This window comes from Cygnus olor, chromosome 2 (assembly GCF_009769625.2).
Source record: "Cygnus olor isolate bCygOlo1 chromosome 2, bCygOlo1.pri.v2, whole genome shotgun sequence".
NCBI lineage: Eukaryota > Metazoa > Chordata > Aves > Anseriformes > Anatidae > Cygnus > Cygnus olor.
The window spans coordinates 66,369,140-66,385,253 of record NC_049170.1 but is presented as its reverse complement, the minus strand read 5'-3'; the positions used below and the strand labels follow the sequence as shown (position 1 = coordinate 66,385,253).

The window sequence follows — 16,114 nt, the reverse complement described above, 5'->3', positions numbered from 1 at the left end:
TCAGCAAAGCAAATAGGGTGAACTAAGGAGATTCACATCAAATACAAAAGGACTGTTTCCAACAAACTGATGGCACTACACAGGTAAGTTCACATTTTTTCCAATGTCCTCGGTACATGTTCAAGTGCATTTTCTGGAAAATACATTCTAAAGTGAAGTGCAGCTGGGTACCTAAGAACCAGAGACTTCCTGAAGATGCCAGCAACAAGGGCAAAAGCAAGGAAGTATAACAGCGACTGTCTGAAAAGGAGAAATTAGTCTGGGAAAGGTACGATTTTGAGAGACTAGGAAATACCATTCTCTATTTGCTGTCTCAGACGAAACACAGAAATTAACATCATCTCTTGGTTGCTCTAAAGAGGTAGTGTCCTATGCTCTCTTATGTCTCTTTTGATAGGAAAAGGACTACTAGTCTACTTAAAATGGAGCACTTCAGTCTCAGAACTTCCTGTGTTGCACAACTTTTTCTTTCCTTCAGGATTTCCTAACCCAGTTGAACCCTTGCTGCGGATGCCTGGCTGTCTCCAAATTCTGTGATGTGGATCATCTAAGCGAGATTTTGTTCTTTACTCATTTGGGCCCCCTCATGGGGTTTGGTCTCTTCTGAGATTGTTTTTTTTAATTAGACCCTTTGACGTCAGTTTGGCAGCCTATTTCTGGAATTGGTAACAGTAATTTTATGAAGTATATATACACACACATATATGTCCATAATCTGCCATAAGTATAGTCTTGATAAGTATAACATATCATAAGCATATTAACCATTACAGTATTGATATCTGCAATCCATAGGTATATTTACTGCTATAATGATATAGAGAAGTTTGTTGAATCTAGAGTACTAATGTAAATTTGCTGCTAGAATAGTGATTTTTTTTCCCTGGATCTAGTTGCCTTCCTACTTCTGGTAATCGCTGCTACTATTGATTAGCGCTATTCCGTCAATTTCCACAATATATATACACATATTTACTTGAGTAGGACTGGGGGGGGTTGGACAGGGTGCAGGTGCCACTGCTCAGGGTCTGGCTGAGCATCCATCAGTAGGTGGTGAGCAATTGCACTGCGCATCACTTGCTGTCTTCCCCATTCCATTTGTTCAAAGGCTTGCCACTGCTCATGACCCCATTTGAAATCCTTCTGGGTCACTTGATAGAGACAGCTTACAATCAGACTGACTCAAAATAAGCATTCTTCAAAAACCCACACACCTGAGAAAGATTGTTTCATTTTTGCTATCTGGCAGAGACATAGCTGTTAGCTTGTTCATCACATCCATTGGGATCTAAAGATGCCCATATTTTTTATTCCCCAAAACTGGATTTCCTGTCCAGATCCCCTGGTCTCACTCTGCTTAATGGCAAAACCAGCTTTTGGGAGAACTTAAGACTGTTTTCTTCCCTTCCTCAAAAACTTCTGATGCATTGCCCCACAGTGATGTCAACATAGTCCATGTGTTATGGCGCTTCACCCTGTTCCAGGGCAGTCTGCATCAAATGGTAGGGCTGTGTTTCAGGTGGACTGGACACCCCTCCAAGGGAAAGCAAATCATGGCCTGTGCTCTACTGCCCAAGGGATCAAGAAAATACACAGTAGCAGTATCAGTTGGGGTACACCACTTGGTTTCCTTTGACTCCAGTTCTTAATGAAGTTCTGGCATGTCTGACGCAGCAGCACTCAGCAGTGGTATGACTTAATTCAGGCCACAATAGTTCACTTTTAGTCTCCACTCAGCTGTTTGCTCACACCCCCACCACAGTGGGATGGGGGACAAAACTGAGAAGTTTAAGAACTCCTGGGTTGAGATAAGGACAGTTTAACAAGAAGGAAGAAAGAAAACAATTACGAAGAGTAAACAAAGCAAGTGATATACAATGCAATTGTTCATCACCTACTGACCAATGCCTAGTCAGTCCCCAAGCAAAAGCACACACACACACACCCCAACTCTACCAGTTCTATTGTTCAGCACAACACCATGCCATGGGACATCCTTCTGGCCAGTTTGGGTCATCTATCCTGAGTATGTCCCCTCCCAGTGAGGGTGCACCCTCACTGGCAGCACAGCATAAGAATCTGAAACATCCTTGACTTACCATAAGCCCTGCTCAGTATTATTTTTTTCATTCTAAATCCGAAACACCATACCAGCTACTATGAAGATAATTAACTCCATCCCAACCAAAACCAGGACAGAAGGACAATAGTGGCAGTGGTATGTAGCTGAACAGATCATTCTCACCTTCTTGAAGGTGGGTTTGATTCCTACTTTTTGAGAGTCATCATGAACTTTCCTGGATTGCCATGACCTTTCAAAAATGATACAGAACAGCTTTGCAGTCACACCAGCCATCTTCTCTGCTCTCACATGCCTCCTGTTTAGTCCTGGGAACTTGAGCTAAACACCCCTCTCCACCCCCTAAACTACATTCCTTTACCTTCCTGCCCCTCTGACAGGATCAAGGAGACCTGGGTCCTCAGGCTCTTCATCTTTGCTTCTTGAGTGCAGTAGACCCTCTTAGCACAAGAGACCTCCCCTGGCCACAGCCCTGCAGACCACAGGGTATCAGGTCAGGTTGGCAGATAGGTGCCTCCTCCCCTTCACCCCCCTGCCCCTCCCCCCGCCCCCCCCCCCCCCAAGGAGCCCCCAGTGCCTACCTTTTTCTTTTGCCTTCCTGCTGGAGACTCTTGGTTAAGGCTCAGGCATTTCCAGTTGTCTTCCTCAAGAAAGCAGCTCCCTCTTCTCCTGTTACCAGGGCACAATACCTGTTCTGCAATTGCAGATGCACAGGCACAAGCTTCTAGCTTTCCCCTTTACAGGAATCTCTACTCACCATTCCTCCATGTGCATTCTCTGGCCACCACTGCTTCTTTGTACCATGGGGCTTGGGCTTTCTTGCCTTTGCAAGGTCTTTGAGAAGACCATATTGCTCTCCTGTCATGTCGGATGCACCAGATTCTTGCCCCTTCCCACTGCCTGCACAGAGCCCTGACTTCATGAGAGTTGCACCCCACTATCCTCTCGCTCCCCAGCCCCTCTGCACCAGCTCCCTACCAGCCTCCACTCACCACCCAGCACACAGCCCAACAGCCCTCATCCTGTGAATCCAAGCTCCTTGATCTCTGCTCCCTCAGCTGCTTGACCAGGTCATTGCAGACACATCTCTGCAGACATCCTTGTGCATGCACATCCTTGTCACAGAAGCATTTGACCAGCAGCCTGGCCAGCTCACAGCTGTTAATAACACCTTCCAAATAAGTCTTGGGACACTAAATTAATAGTGCAGATAGAATTTGCACTCCTCCAGCTCCTCTGTTGAGGCTTCATCCAGCATTTGAAGATGTATTCCAAAGAACACACCTTGACCACGGACTATGATCCACACCACTCAGTATAGTATTCTACATTTCACACACCAACAGGGAGTAGAGGAAAAAGACGCACCAAGCAGCACTCACACAAAGCAGGATGTGTATTAAACCAAACTTTATTCTCACAGTTCAGTGGTTCTAAAGTTAAGACCACTCCGTGGCAGTCCCAACCCACTCCGTTGCCTGGGCAGTGGGAGCTGCTGACCAGTCCTCAGTGGCAGGCTGGGCACTCCAATCCTCTGCAAATGAAAGCGCAACAAAGTTCTCAGTGCACCCCTGCTTTTTCCACCCATTAAACCACATTACAGACTCTACCACTCTTTGTGCATGCAAGTGGAAGTACACATGGCAACTACCCAGTGCTCTTCTCATGACCCCAAAATAGTTTATCGTGGATTTCCAGGAACACTGAGCCAAGGCAGGCACCTGCATTAAGTCTGCCTTAAAAATATATACATTTAATGTCTAGAGACAGTGCTGGAAAACACTTGCATAGAGCCATCTGATGAGTACCAAGTTTTCACTACAAAATACTGGAGATGAGACTTGCTTAAGACAGGCAAATCAGCACACCACCACTGTGCACACCCCTGCAGCTAATCACACAATGAAGACTCATTTCTTGGACATCCCCACCCCCCGAACTGACCTGTGGGGAACTGCTGGATCGGCACAGATGGGACCTGCACTCCCTCAGACCAATCTGCAACCTCAGGCTGAGGAGGAGCAGTGAATTCAGGAGCTGGGGCCGTCCATTCAGTTTGGAACTCTTCCTTCGTAACAGCTTTCTCAGCAGCAGCCTGCTCCTCCTTCTCAATCTGCAATGGAAGGGCATAGCTGACATCTCCCAAAAACATCTCACCACCCACACTACCACTCAGCAGTCGGTAAGTACCAACTGACAGACAATTAACTACCACCTGAAGTGTCTAGTCCATTATATTGGCAAAGTCTGTCCTCAGTGGCACAGGACCACAGGCATGAGCACAAGCAGCACACCTCATACTGGCACAATGCCTTCCACAACTCTCCTACCTCCTCAGGATCCCTGTAGAAGTACAAGTCAGGCATGACTTCCCATGGGTGTTCACGGGAGATGGTGCCACGCATGCGCAGGACCTCCCGAGCCAGCATCCACCACATCAGACCCACTGAATGGGCTCCCTGAACAGGGTAAGAAAGTTACCTTAAGATCTGCTTCAAAGCTAAGCCTTTACAAGAGGAAAAGACTAGTTTGCAACCAAGATTCTTCCTGGCAAGAGAAAGGCATTGTTTGCTAATGCCTGACAGACCCATTACGTGCTTGGACTGAGGACATGGCAACTTTTCAAATTCACAGCACCATTTCCAGGTCTCTACGGCATTATCACAGCACTGCAGTCACCAACATCTAAATTAGCCTGATAATCAATTCTCCTGCCCAATGTCACATGTTATCAAACACATGTTATCCAAAAGACAGGGATTATGCTCATCATTTACACTAGTACAAAGAAGTGAAGAAACTTAAACAAATGAATCTAACACATATAATCAGATTTAGCTTACATTAGCTTTGGTTAATAACAATGTTTAAATAGGGATCAAAAAGTTTCCTAATTCCCTAAACTTCACCTTTCAGGTGGTTTCTGGCATGACAAAATTTCACATCAGGTTCACCATGAATTGACATGACTTTTGTTTCATATTAATGAACTGTGGCAAGAATGACTACCAAACTCTTCATTGGGCCAAAAAGACCCTCCGGCTGTCAGTAAGTCCTGCCAGGTTACTGTAGCACACGTCCTACACTTAAGAGCTCCTCAGCCAGAAGTTAGCCTCAGCTCCAAGCTCCAAATGTGTGCCGCTCACCTCCTCCCCCTGACCCACCTGCTGGCTTGCCAGAAACCTTAATTAGCTAATCACTTTGTGAACATTCCAGATACAACCCCAACCTTCCCCTGCAAAAAGGCATTCATCTTGCATCCCAGTGCATGTTTCATGTTTAGAGAAAGCAGCTTTCAATGCTTCAAATCAGTAACCTTATTGTTGCAGGGGATGGCAATATCCACATAGCGCAGTGGGGAGTCAGTGTTGCACAGCGCAATGGTGGGGATGTTGACGTAAGACGCCTCTGTCAGTGGCTGATGATCAGCCCGAGGGTCCGTAACAACCAGGAGTCGTGGCTCACGGAAAGCTGCCTGGATCTGATTCGTGAAGGTACCAGGGGTAAAGCGTCCAGCAATAGGAGTAGCCCCAGTGGCAGCAGCAAACTTCAGAACAGCACGCTGCAAAACAGACCACAAATGTGAAGCAGGATATTCAATTTCAAACAAACTTGTCCTGGTGTGCTGTCAGTTAACAGCAATTAACTTTTCAGTTCTTGTGCAACCAAGGCTCATGCACCAATTTAAAAGCAATAAAAGCACTTAAATACCTACAACACCACAAAAAGGAGTTAAGATCATATCCACCAGCAATGCATGAAGTCAATATACAGAACAAAAGCTTCCCCACCCTAATTTAGTTGCATGCTTTACTCCAAAATTAAGAGTCTCAAAATCAAATCATGGAAAGGGTAGATGCAAAATGGCTTTATAAAGCCATCTACACTAGAAAAGACCTTCAAGATCATGTAGTCCAGCCATCAGTCTGACCTACAAAGTTCCATAACTAGACCATGCCCCTGGTCACATTGTATTGTTCTTAATCCATAAGAAAAATCATTTTACATCCACTATTCCTACATCCATCTATTATCCAGCAGTGTAACTTCACTGACTACAGTGGAAGCTCACTAGTAAATATATGCAGACTAACCACATCTACTAAGACCACAGTTGCAGTCACCTGCAACAGCTTTCAGTTTCCCAGGCATCAGCCAGCAGGACATGTGGCAGGGCCTACTATTAAATCCCAATCATAGAGGGAGCTCCTCTCCTGACATTAGCAAAAACCCTGCCATCTGGCTTGCTGTAGCACACTTCCGACACTTGAGAGCTCATCGGCCAGAAGCTGACCTGAGCATCAAGCTTTAACAGTGTGCAGGTCAAGTAAATAGGAACTCGTGCTTTGCTTCTGTAAATCTGTTCATCATCTTCCCCTATATTCGTGGCACCACATGGATTACTCCAAAGAAAATAAGCTCACAGGTAAACTTCAGTACCAATTAGATTTATTCGAAGGGTGCAACACATCCCCTGCTATGAAAACAGTTTTTCTGCCAAAAATCTAAAGTGAGAAATTAAAAAATATATGTTACTATTTTCTGTTCAACAACAGAATTACTTCTTCTTTGAAAACCTTTCTATCACATGCTTTTTGTCCCCAAAAAGCCATGCTGATGACTCAAGGAATGAATGGTTGACTGGGGGTGTAGAGGTGACTATTAATACACCAGAAATCCAACAGGATATAATCAAAGGAAGATAAAAAAAACAAGTAATCAAACTCCTCACATCCTCCCCAAAACCTACGGGAACTGGGGACAGGGAGGAACCCTCCATGGAACTGTTCTACACTTCAAGCATAACACATGAAGAATGCTTCTGAAACAGTGTTGCTAGTGTCAAAGTTTGAAGTTTCAACTTTTAACATCAAGCTGCCACCGGCATGCCATGATGCATGGCAATAGAGTCCTGCTCCCAGGACTGAAGGCCTTATCACCAGCAAAGAATGCCCATACCTGTCCAGTATTCCTGGAAGAGATGACGCTCACATCAGCTGGGTTCTCAATAGCAACAATGGCACGGGCTGCCAGGAGAAGTTTTTCCCAGGTCCTCTTCAGATTGATGATGTAAATACCTATGGGTGACAAAAGGATTTAGAATAACCATCAAACAAGTTTCTAAGTCAAGATAGCACTCTTCTGCTAATAAATTTGTCATATGACTATTTACTTTAAAACTCTAGATAGTGGAAAGCAGTGCAAAGAAAAATCTTACCATATACATTTAAGGTAGCACACTCCAGCACCTACCAGTACAGACCAGGACCTGGCAAGAGTTGCAGCATTTTAACATGCTGCAGCTCAGCTTGCAACTGAGTCTTGTTAGCTCAGTGCTAACAAGACGCAAAGATTACTACTGCAACACTAAAATCATTTTGCTACCATAGTAAAGATCTAGCAGAAATGACCATAATTGAGTACTGAATCATTTACTGAGTTCTAAAATCAGTGCTTTGTTCTAATTCTTTGAGTAACATGACTTAACTACTAAGGATTACCATACTTTTAAGGCCATCAACTACCAGGAAGCTCGAGCACTGGCACTTGCCATGTTTCATCAGCTCTGCCCACCAAATCCCTGCAGCCACCCAGACCAGCTGCACCTAAAGCCTGCCTCCCACCCCAGGGCTCTACCATCGCTTTTCCTCTTGTAGATGTACTGCTCCATCTGAAAGTCAAGGTTAGTGCCTCCCAGGTGGGTCCCGGCAGCGAGGAATTTGAGGACATCCTCCTCCTTCATCTGCAAGACATCGAGACCTCCGGACATTGTGGGGTTTCCCTCGGGAAGCAACGATGGGGAACCTGCGGGCACAAGCACCGTTTCACGCACCGCACCGCACGCGCCCAGGCCGCCATCCTGGCCGCCATCTTGGCCGTCTACCCTCGGGCCCTCCCGGCGGGCCTCGACCTCTCCCGAGGGCCAGGCCCGGGGGGGGGGAAGGCACACAGAGAACCGCTGGACCTCACTGCCCCCCGGCCGCCCCCGACCCCCAGAACCGGGACTCACGCGGCCAACGCCGTGTAGAGGCTTCGGCGTGTGCCGAAAGAAAGAGAGAGACCTACCCGCGTGACGTCTATATATGGTCCCTGCGCCGGCCAATGGGGAGCACCGCGCCCTCAGGAAGGGCGGGGCTCCACCGGTTGCTAAGGAAGTAGGCGCCTAGCGACCGGGGGCGGCCTATTCATTGCATGGCGGGCAGGCTGCTTATGCTACCAGGAAACCGTGGGCAGAGGAGAGGGTCAGGGCAGTTAGCACTGCCCTTGAGAGCGCTTTTGCTGCTGCTTCCGCAGGGTTTTCATCGCTAAAGCAGGCTGATCAAAATCCTCACTCCAAAAAGGAGCAATGGGCCTTCTGATTTTACCACCTACCTTTTTTTTTTTTTTTTTTCTGAGGCAAAAGTATTCAGATAAATCACATGGTGTTGGCTTCATTGTATCAAGCTCCTTGGGTTTTCAATTTTGTCTTTAAGCATTTCCTTCCCTTTGATAAGCACTTGAGATTGTACTTGTTGTCATGTTACTTACCATGTCTGTTATCTTTATTTGGGACAGAAACTAAAAAGGAGTTGGTTCAATAGGCAGGGGAGAATTCTCAGTCAGGTTTTGCTTTAGCACGTCAGCTGGGTGCAGCTGGCTCTTCCCGCAGCACATTCCCCTGCCTCCCTTAAAGATGGACTGAACAGCACAGGGGATGAATGGCACCTTTGTTTCTGATGGAAGTTAAGCCTTGCCTGTCGTTCTGTGCAACAATTCCCCTTCCCTCATTAAAATCAGCTTGTGTTTTTCTGTTTAAAGGACAGTTCGTGTAAGATAGGGTTGGCCTTTGCCCCGCTGAGACTCATATTGATTTGCCAAGCAGTGCTCTTCCTGGTATTGCAGATGGTTTGCTGCTTGCTGAGCTCCTCCTTGCAGGTTGCCCTCAGTAATTGCTTTAGGAATACTACAAAGCTCCAAATATATCAGCAACCAGCAGATGTTTCCATCACTGTACCAGCATCTATTGATCAGCTGAATCAATAAAAGATTTGCATAATTCTACTACTGCAGTTGGGAAGTGTTTATAAGCTCCAAAAATGGTTCTCCTCGCTTGTGCAACAAAATTGTAGATTGCTACAGCTAAAGAATACTTTGTCCACTGTGTGAGGCTGCACAATTTGTCACTGCTGCACCTGCCCTCCTGTGACAAATACCTTATTGTATGGTGCCATGCTCATGGCTAGCAAACACTCTAGTGACACACTGCAGCTAAAACAGGGGGCGTGAAACATGAATTGCCTGACTGCTGTGCACGAAGCATATTGTAATATGGTCACCGCAGTGCTACAATGCGTAACATCACAGGAAATTGCCCTTCCTTCCTCAGCACGGAATAGCTTCTCATGTTATCCTGTGCAGTTTTTTTTTCCACCACCACTGTAAATGTTTTCTGAGAAGTGGTATGTAGCGAGTCTGTGCACATAGCAACCACATTTTTGAGTTGAACTTCATCTTTATGAACTTTTGAATGAGAATGATGACATTTATCACCCATTAATTTATGCTTGCTGTTGTTACATTATGTTACACAAGTATGTATTTTAGGATCACAGTGTGAATACTATGTTTCTAACGTGAGTGTTTGAAGGGGAAAAGTATATTTAAAAAATTGTAAAATTGTAAGTTGGGTGCATCCTCTTCAAAGTATGCTGTGTGTTTTTTGTTTGTTTGTTTGTTTGTTTCTAGGAGAAAATTTAAGGTTTCTTTTGAACTCTTGAAATGATGAGAAATCAAAGATTTACTTTAACACTTTAGAATTCCGCTTTCCCGTTGAAAGTGAAATTCATGGTTTTATGGTTATTTGATAAATTATATTTAGCTTCTAAATTGCTTGCAGTGGGAGGCAGCCTCTAAGAGGCTACAGCATCTTTTCTACTTTCCCCTTCCTTCTCTCCTCATTAACACTGTCTAACATGGTGTTGCATGCTGTGGGAGAGTTCACTCAGCCCTGTTCTACTTTTTAAAGTACCAAGGTTGTCACTGTCTTTTAGAGAAATTACAATAAAAGTAGGTTAAACTGAAACTTGACTTACACATTCTGTTCTGCAGTGGACATTAACATGATAATTTCACATTTGAAGTTTATTGGTCTTGGGTTTTGTTTGTTTGCTTTTAAGAAGGAGCAGAAAGTGATCAGACTTCACATGCTTCATCTTTCTCCTCTTTGTTTTTTTCAGGGAGCATACAAAAGCCTGAGATTGGCATTTCTTAGAAAAAAGAAAAGAAGTGATATTTACTTTGTTATGCTTGTGTAAATCATTGTCATTGTCCAGATCTAGCTACATTTCTGGATTAGGCTGGCACTATTGCCAGTGTCTTCTGCAAGCGATAGTCAATGTTTGTGCCTTCCTAATAAGAATGCTCCTTTAGTTTTCTCTCATCTACTTCAACCTAATACAACTATAGCAGCATGACTGGGCACTGAAGCTCCTGATAACCCTTTTGCAATGACTGCACACTGAGTCAATCTGGAGGAGATTATCTAAATTGCAGGTTCGAACACCATTTCCCATATATTCTTCAATTTTTGTAAAATGAAAACTTCCTGTTTTAGTGAGCAGCAATTTGTTTATTTATTGTCAATCATTTCATCATGCAGAGCTCCAATCTGCAGGTCAGGAGCTGGCACTCATGCTGTACTTTCTCCTTTCTGTATGCTTGTTAGATGATCGTAATTAGCAAAATTACCAGATTATACTATTTTTAGGAGAATAATTCACACATTTGCCACATGGTGGTGACAAAGGTAAGTAAAACAAAACTCAGAAGATAGTTAAATGACCTCTCCCTAAGTAAGAATATGAACCTTTACACAGGTGCTTTACAGATAACAGACTTTTATCAAACTTTGACAAATGAAAAGTGACCGTTTGAGGCTATGTACATGTATCTCCTACCATGAACGATATTGGCTGGGAGGGAGGGAGGTGTTACTGTGGTGTGTGCAATCCATTTACTTCAGAGAAATCTTTGGGTCAATAATACTATTATTAATAATTAATAAATGTATTAAATTAAGTGTAGTTGAACGTAATGATTGGAAGTTTAATAACAAATATTACAGTAAATGTGATGTTATCAAAGGAATAATGCCAGTAAGCATCCCAGACTTCTCTGCAATCTCTAACACAGCATTTTCATGTAGTTATACCTTGCACCTTTTTTGGTGGACAAGCTCTTCTGTCTGGAAGAGCTCGTGCTCTATAGCCTATGAGAGGCCTTGGAAAGGTCATACTAAAGCTTGACAGTGGAGTATTTTTAATTATCATCTTAAGCAACCTGAAAGTTTATTTTTAGCTGCATGCCTAGACACTTTAAAATAAGTCTCCATCACTAATGGACATGTCCCTCAAGTGTACCTGTCTTAGCATGTATTTTATATCATGTCTCTCCTGTCACCATTCACACTAAACTTTGTTACATAATTATATGCAGAGCATGACAGATATTGCTTTTTAAAAATTGAGTTAGCTTCAAAATATTCCTTTTGAGAGTGAAACTTCCCACAGTCTAGTCACCTGATCTGATTACAAAGATATTGAAGCTGATATTAAACATAATCAGTTTGACTGTAAAGGATAAAGATGTTCCTATTTCTGTTACACAAACTTGATTTTAAAAGCAACCTTTTCTGAAACTAGGCCCTGAGCTAGTTCAACCACAGTTGTTTATGTGCAGTTGTTGAACACTGTGGCTTGGTGGTATACAAGGTGGGCTTGCTGTTCATTCTTGCAGAAGGGTGGCACTATAAATATATTATAATAGTTTTAGTATTAATAGTATTAATAACATTAATACTAATAGTTAATTAATTATAATTATATATTATGTAATACATTAATATATTATATAATATAATTATATATTAATTATATATCAATATATTAATATTGATAATTATATAGTATATTAATATATCATATAATATATTAATTATATAATTAATACTATTGATTATAATAGTATTAATTAATTTAGTTTTTAATAGTATAATATATTATAATAGTTTTGCCAATCTATAAAAATATACTTGCTGTAGTTGTGAAGTATTCTTAGCCTTCCAAAAAGCTGTTACCTTGGAGTTTCTGGGACTTACAGACTGATCCCTGTACATACGTTCCTCAGAGCACGTGTACCTGGTCAGGTCTGTCTGCAGGGTGTGAACTCAGGACTCCTATAGAAAGAGTTTAAAACAGATCTAATGGGTAAATGGATGTCAGAAATGCAGACAAAAGCATTAAAATGGCAGTAGGAAATAAGTAACAGTAGCACAGAGTTCATTGAGGAAGAATTTGTAAATTTTTTTTAGAATAAAACTGTGAATAAATTAAAAGATTTCAAATACGGTAGGAAATAGTAGCCCACTGGTCAGTTTATATTAGATAAAACTGCATTAAAAGCTTTCACAGAGTGTTGTGAGCATGAATCTCTAGATTTAATTTCGTAAGAAATTGTCCTTACCACCCTTATGTGCACCAGAGCTTTCCCCCACTTCTGCTTTCGTGTGTTTGAGAATAGGTTATATTCATTTTGCTCTTCTCCCAGCCACGTTCTCTTCCTCCAACCACCCATTTCTCTCTCTTGACCCTTATTTTTTACGTGACGGTCATAATCCCGTGCCAGTGTCACGTGGATTAGAGCAATCTCCCTGATTCCTCCCTTTCACCTCCCCTCCCTCACGGCACCCGCCAGCACCACGCTTCCCCCCCCCCCGGGCTGAGGGTGAGTGGGCAGGGCTGGGACCAGGCTCCAGGGCCTGGTTGGGACCAGGCTGGAACTGCCATAACCCCCATAATTGCCATAACCGCCGCCCAGTGTCCGGCAGCAGCTGTAGGGCCAGATGTCAGCACTGCCAGTTGGGGTGTTGGGGGCGTCGCTCAGCTCCTTTCTTCAGCATCTATCCGTGAAACCAGGCCACAGTGGGGGCGAAAAGCTTGAGGCCTCGTCAGTGCTACGTGTAAAGTTGTAAGGGGTGTGATGGCTAGTAGAAAATGATATGGCAACTGATGCAGTTAAAATGGCTTTTTTTTTTTTTTTTGTGACTTTCAGAAATACATGGGAGATTGCATGTGAAACATTCCTGAAATGAACTGTGTCATTGTGTCATTTTCCTCTGCTGAGAACAACTCTAACCTGGTCTGTTAATGTTCTACTAAAAAAAAAAAAAAAAAAAAGTATTAAAAAGTATTTCTTTTATATATACATTTTTATAAGGTATAAAATATATTAACAACTGCTGTTTTTTTGAGAACTGGTCCCAAGAGAGTTTAAAATTGTTCTAGTCAGTTTTGGTTACGTGTGAAGTCTGAGCAGCACAGTGCAGTAAGATCTCTTGGAGGCTTTTGCAGTGTAACTGTTTCAGAAACACAGAGGTGGAGGACACCTGTATAATTTGTACTATATATACGCAGTATAGAGAGTCTGCAGAACTTCAGCTCTTACTCTTTGTATGTCAATTTCTGTTTATAGAAATTACATACCTTCCGCATAAGTCCTTTGTAGTAAAACCACTGCTTGTGCATTCAAAGGTTTAGCAATTATGATTTAACACACAGTAAAATCTGTGAAAACCAGGAAAGTAAGAGGTACAGAGAAACATCAAATACCATATCTGGAAATGGGGTATGCCTCCAGCAGCAACTTTAATACTCCTTCAACAGTTCTGTAATAGGGGAGAAACACAACAATTATTATAGCTCTATGAGCAACAGCAGTCTTGCACTCAACCACCTAACCTCTCTATCTAGTAACAACTAAAATATAAACAGTAAGTCTGCAGTATAAGAAAGCTCTCTAGAATACAGTGATTTTAAATGATGCTACAAAATATATTACTGGGAGAAACCTTTTTAACCTAATGAAACTTGATTTAAAAAACAAAAATGCAAAGCTGTACTTCAGGCTAAATATTAAATATAAAACTTGCTCATAGTGTTGGTAATAGAAGATGAAATATACAATATTGCTTAATATGTGTTACATTTGCGACGTACTGTTCCCGGGCTGCGCTTGGAAGATACAAAATATATGTGCAAGGATAGCATGAGAGAATGCACCGATTCATGATGAGGAGTAAGGAGGAGGACTAAAAGAATGCCCAATTTGCAAGACATCTAGATAACTGGGGCCTCTCGGACTCCGGGAACTGGATCAAACCAACCTTGCGGTTTGGACTGAGACCAAGGGCTCAGAGAGCATGCGTAAGAAGAAAAGGTTAAAAAGTTCAACTCTAATGAAGACATCTTACTTCATCCCGACGACCACCCGGACGACCACCAGAGAGTAATACGCAAGCGCAGAAGGACTGATAAGATAATTAGCATGCAAAGCGGGGCTAGGCAGAGCTAGGAAATGAATATGCATAGATGTGTTGTGAAACCTAATGCATATGTAATATTTTAGGAGATAAAAGAGAACTGAGTCCGAACAAATCGGACGAAGTTAGATTTGGGCAGGCATGCCCCTAACTTCCGGCGCCTAATAAAGCACCTTCATATAATCACTTTGTGGATTATGTGTCTTCATGAATGCTAACAATAGTGTATTTGGAGGTGACTGAAATGCTTTGAAATTCTGATGCACAATATTTCTGAAGGGTTACACAAACAGAAAAGCATCATTGTTTGGTCAGGTGAACAAAGGCATCAGTTTTGGCTTCCAAATACTTGCTTGTTTGTGAAGGGCTGTCTGTTTCAAAGGTGTCATTGACTCAAGATGCAGAAATTTGAAGCAGAGAAAATATGCCCTGTATTCACATGTGCTGATGTGCTGAAAACCCAGCCAACAAATGCAGCAGTTTTCACAGAATGGTGCAAAGAAGGAGGCCTCAGCTAAATTCTTGCTGGTATAAGCAGTTTTGTTAAAGCAGGGAAAGAACAGCTTTTCTAGTCCACGGAAGTGTTGTGTTTGTTGCTGTTTAAACTGACCTCCAGCTCTTGTTCATAACCTGCTTTAAGTCAGCTCTGCATGTTTCTCATGTGACAGAGAATGAAACTCAGCTTGGTTGCTGCAGTTAATTTTCTCCTTCACCAGCTGGTGCATTCTCTCATAAGGGTAACGTCTTCATAAGCTAGTACGGGCTGTTCTAATAAAATCCAGTGGAGCTGTTCTTCGCTTTGATTTTCTTGTGTGTCAGGATGAGCAGACAACTTATGTACAGTTGTATGTTGTTTTTTGTGCAGAGGTACAATGCAGGAAGGATCTGTAGCCAGATGCCAGTGGGAGGAAGATGACACACCAGCTGGATGGTGAGTTCTGAAACTAAGTCATGAAATACTGCAGTGGTTTAGGAGAAGTGGCAGACTCTACCAAGGGGAAAGCAAACTATGCTTACAGCATTACAGAGCACACCGAACCCTAATTGTGGTTTTAAGATGTATTTATACTCAGTTACTCTAGATTGTGAGAGTTTGTAACAGAATGCCACTGGTGCTGGATTATTTCCCATTAAACCTAGGCCTAATTCAGGTCTTTTTTACAATCTCAAAATGAATGTTATCAGTGTACTGATCAGATGTGCTAATGTGATGATTTTTCTCTCTCTCAATAGTTTGGTTTATCAGGCAAGGCTGAAATGGCACACCTGGGAAGATGGAATATGGGCCATACTAAGCATGTTTGCAGGTGATGCTAAATTAGGAGAAGCTGTTGACTCCTCTGAGGGCAGAGAAGCCTTGCAGAGAGGTCTCTCAATCCTTACTTGAGAATACGCTTCATAAGTTTTCTTTTAGTCTTCAACATTTACCAAACCCTTTTTCCCTTTCAAAGTCACTTTTTAATACTGATAGCACTTAGAGTGAAATCCATGAATAAATTGGGCAGACAGACTATCAACAATTAGCTATGGCTTTCTAAAACCTAACTGGAAGTTTGAGGCAGTAATCCTCTAGCCTCCGTGACCAGAAACGACTTTACTCATGGAGGTAAAAACTGCAAACTTTTTTTCCTTTGGAGGAAGGACTCGACTAGATCCGAGGGGGAAACGTAGCTGCTTCA

At 42.7% G+C, this 16,114-nt stretch overlaps 1 protein-coding gene, 1 long non-coding RNA gene and 2 other non-coding genes across 4 annotated transcripts; 1 reads left to right on the top strand and 3 right to left on the bottom strand.

Moving 5' to 3' along the window:
* Positions 1–3,475: 3,475 nt before the first annotated feature.
* On the bottom strand, positions 3,476–8,222 carry RPSA (ribosomal protein SA). Its single transcript, XM_040546875.1, has 7 exons — positions 8,091–8,222; positions 7,718–7,885; positions 7,040–7,158; positions 5,397–5,642; positions 4,411–4,539; positions 4,025–4,193; positions 3,476–3,614 (listed from the first exon to the last, which is right to left on the bottom strand). Exons 2-7 carry the CDS (start codon positions 7,848–7,850, stop codon positions 3,520–3,522), a joined length of 891 nt encoding a protein of 296 aa, XP_040402809.1. The 5' UTR covers positions 7,851–7,885; positions 8,091–8,222; the 3' UTR covers positions 3,476–3,519.
* LOC121066711 lies at positions 5,069–5,222 on the bottom strand. Its single transcript, XR_005817931.1, has one exon. It is a non-coding gene; the product is annotated as a small nucleolar RNA SNORA62/SNORA6 family (small nucleolar RNA).
* LOC121066710 lies at positions 6,244–6,403 on the bottom strand. The gene has a single exon (XR_005817930.1). It is a non-coding gene; the product is annotated as a small nucleolar RNA SNORA62/SNORA6 family (small nucleolar RNA).
* Positions 8,223–13,098: 4,876 nt separating the features above from the next.
* On the top strand, positions 13,099–15,762 carry LOC121064802. Its single transcript, XR_005816696.1, has 3 exons — positions 13,099–13,255; positions 15,301–15,366; positions 15,669–15,762. It is a non-coding gene; the product is annotated as an uncharacterized LOC121064802 (long non-coding RNA).
* Positions 15,763–16,114: the final 352 nt, after the last annotated feature.

Coding starts and splice junctions, on each gene's coding strand:
- RPSA (XM_040546875.1), bottom strand. CDS start 7,850: ATGTCCGGAGGTCTCGATGTCTTGCAGATGAAGGAGGAGGATGTCCTC. Junction 5,643..7,039: donor CTTCCAGGAATACTGGACAG/GTATGGGCATTC, acceptor TCTGTTTTGCAG/CGTGCTGTTCTGAAGTTTGC. Junction 4,540..5,396: donor CCATCCCCTGCAACAATAAG/GTTACTGATTTG, acceptor TACCCTGTTCAG/GGAGCCCATTCAGTGGGTCT.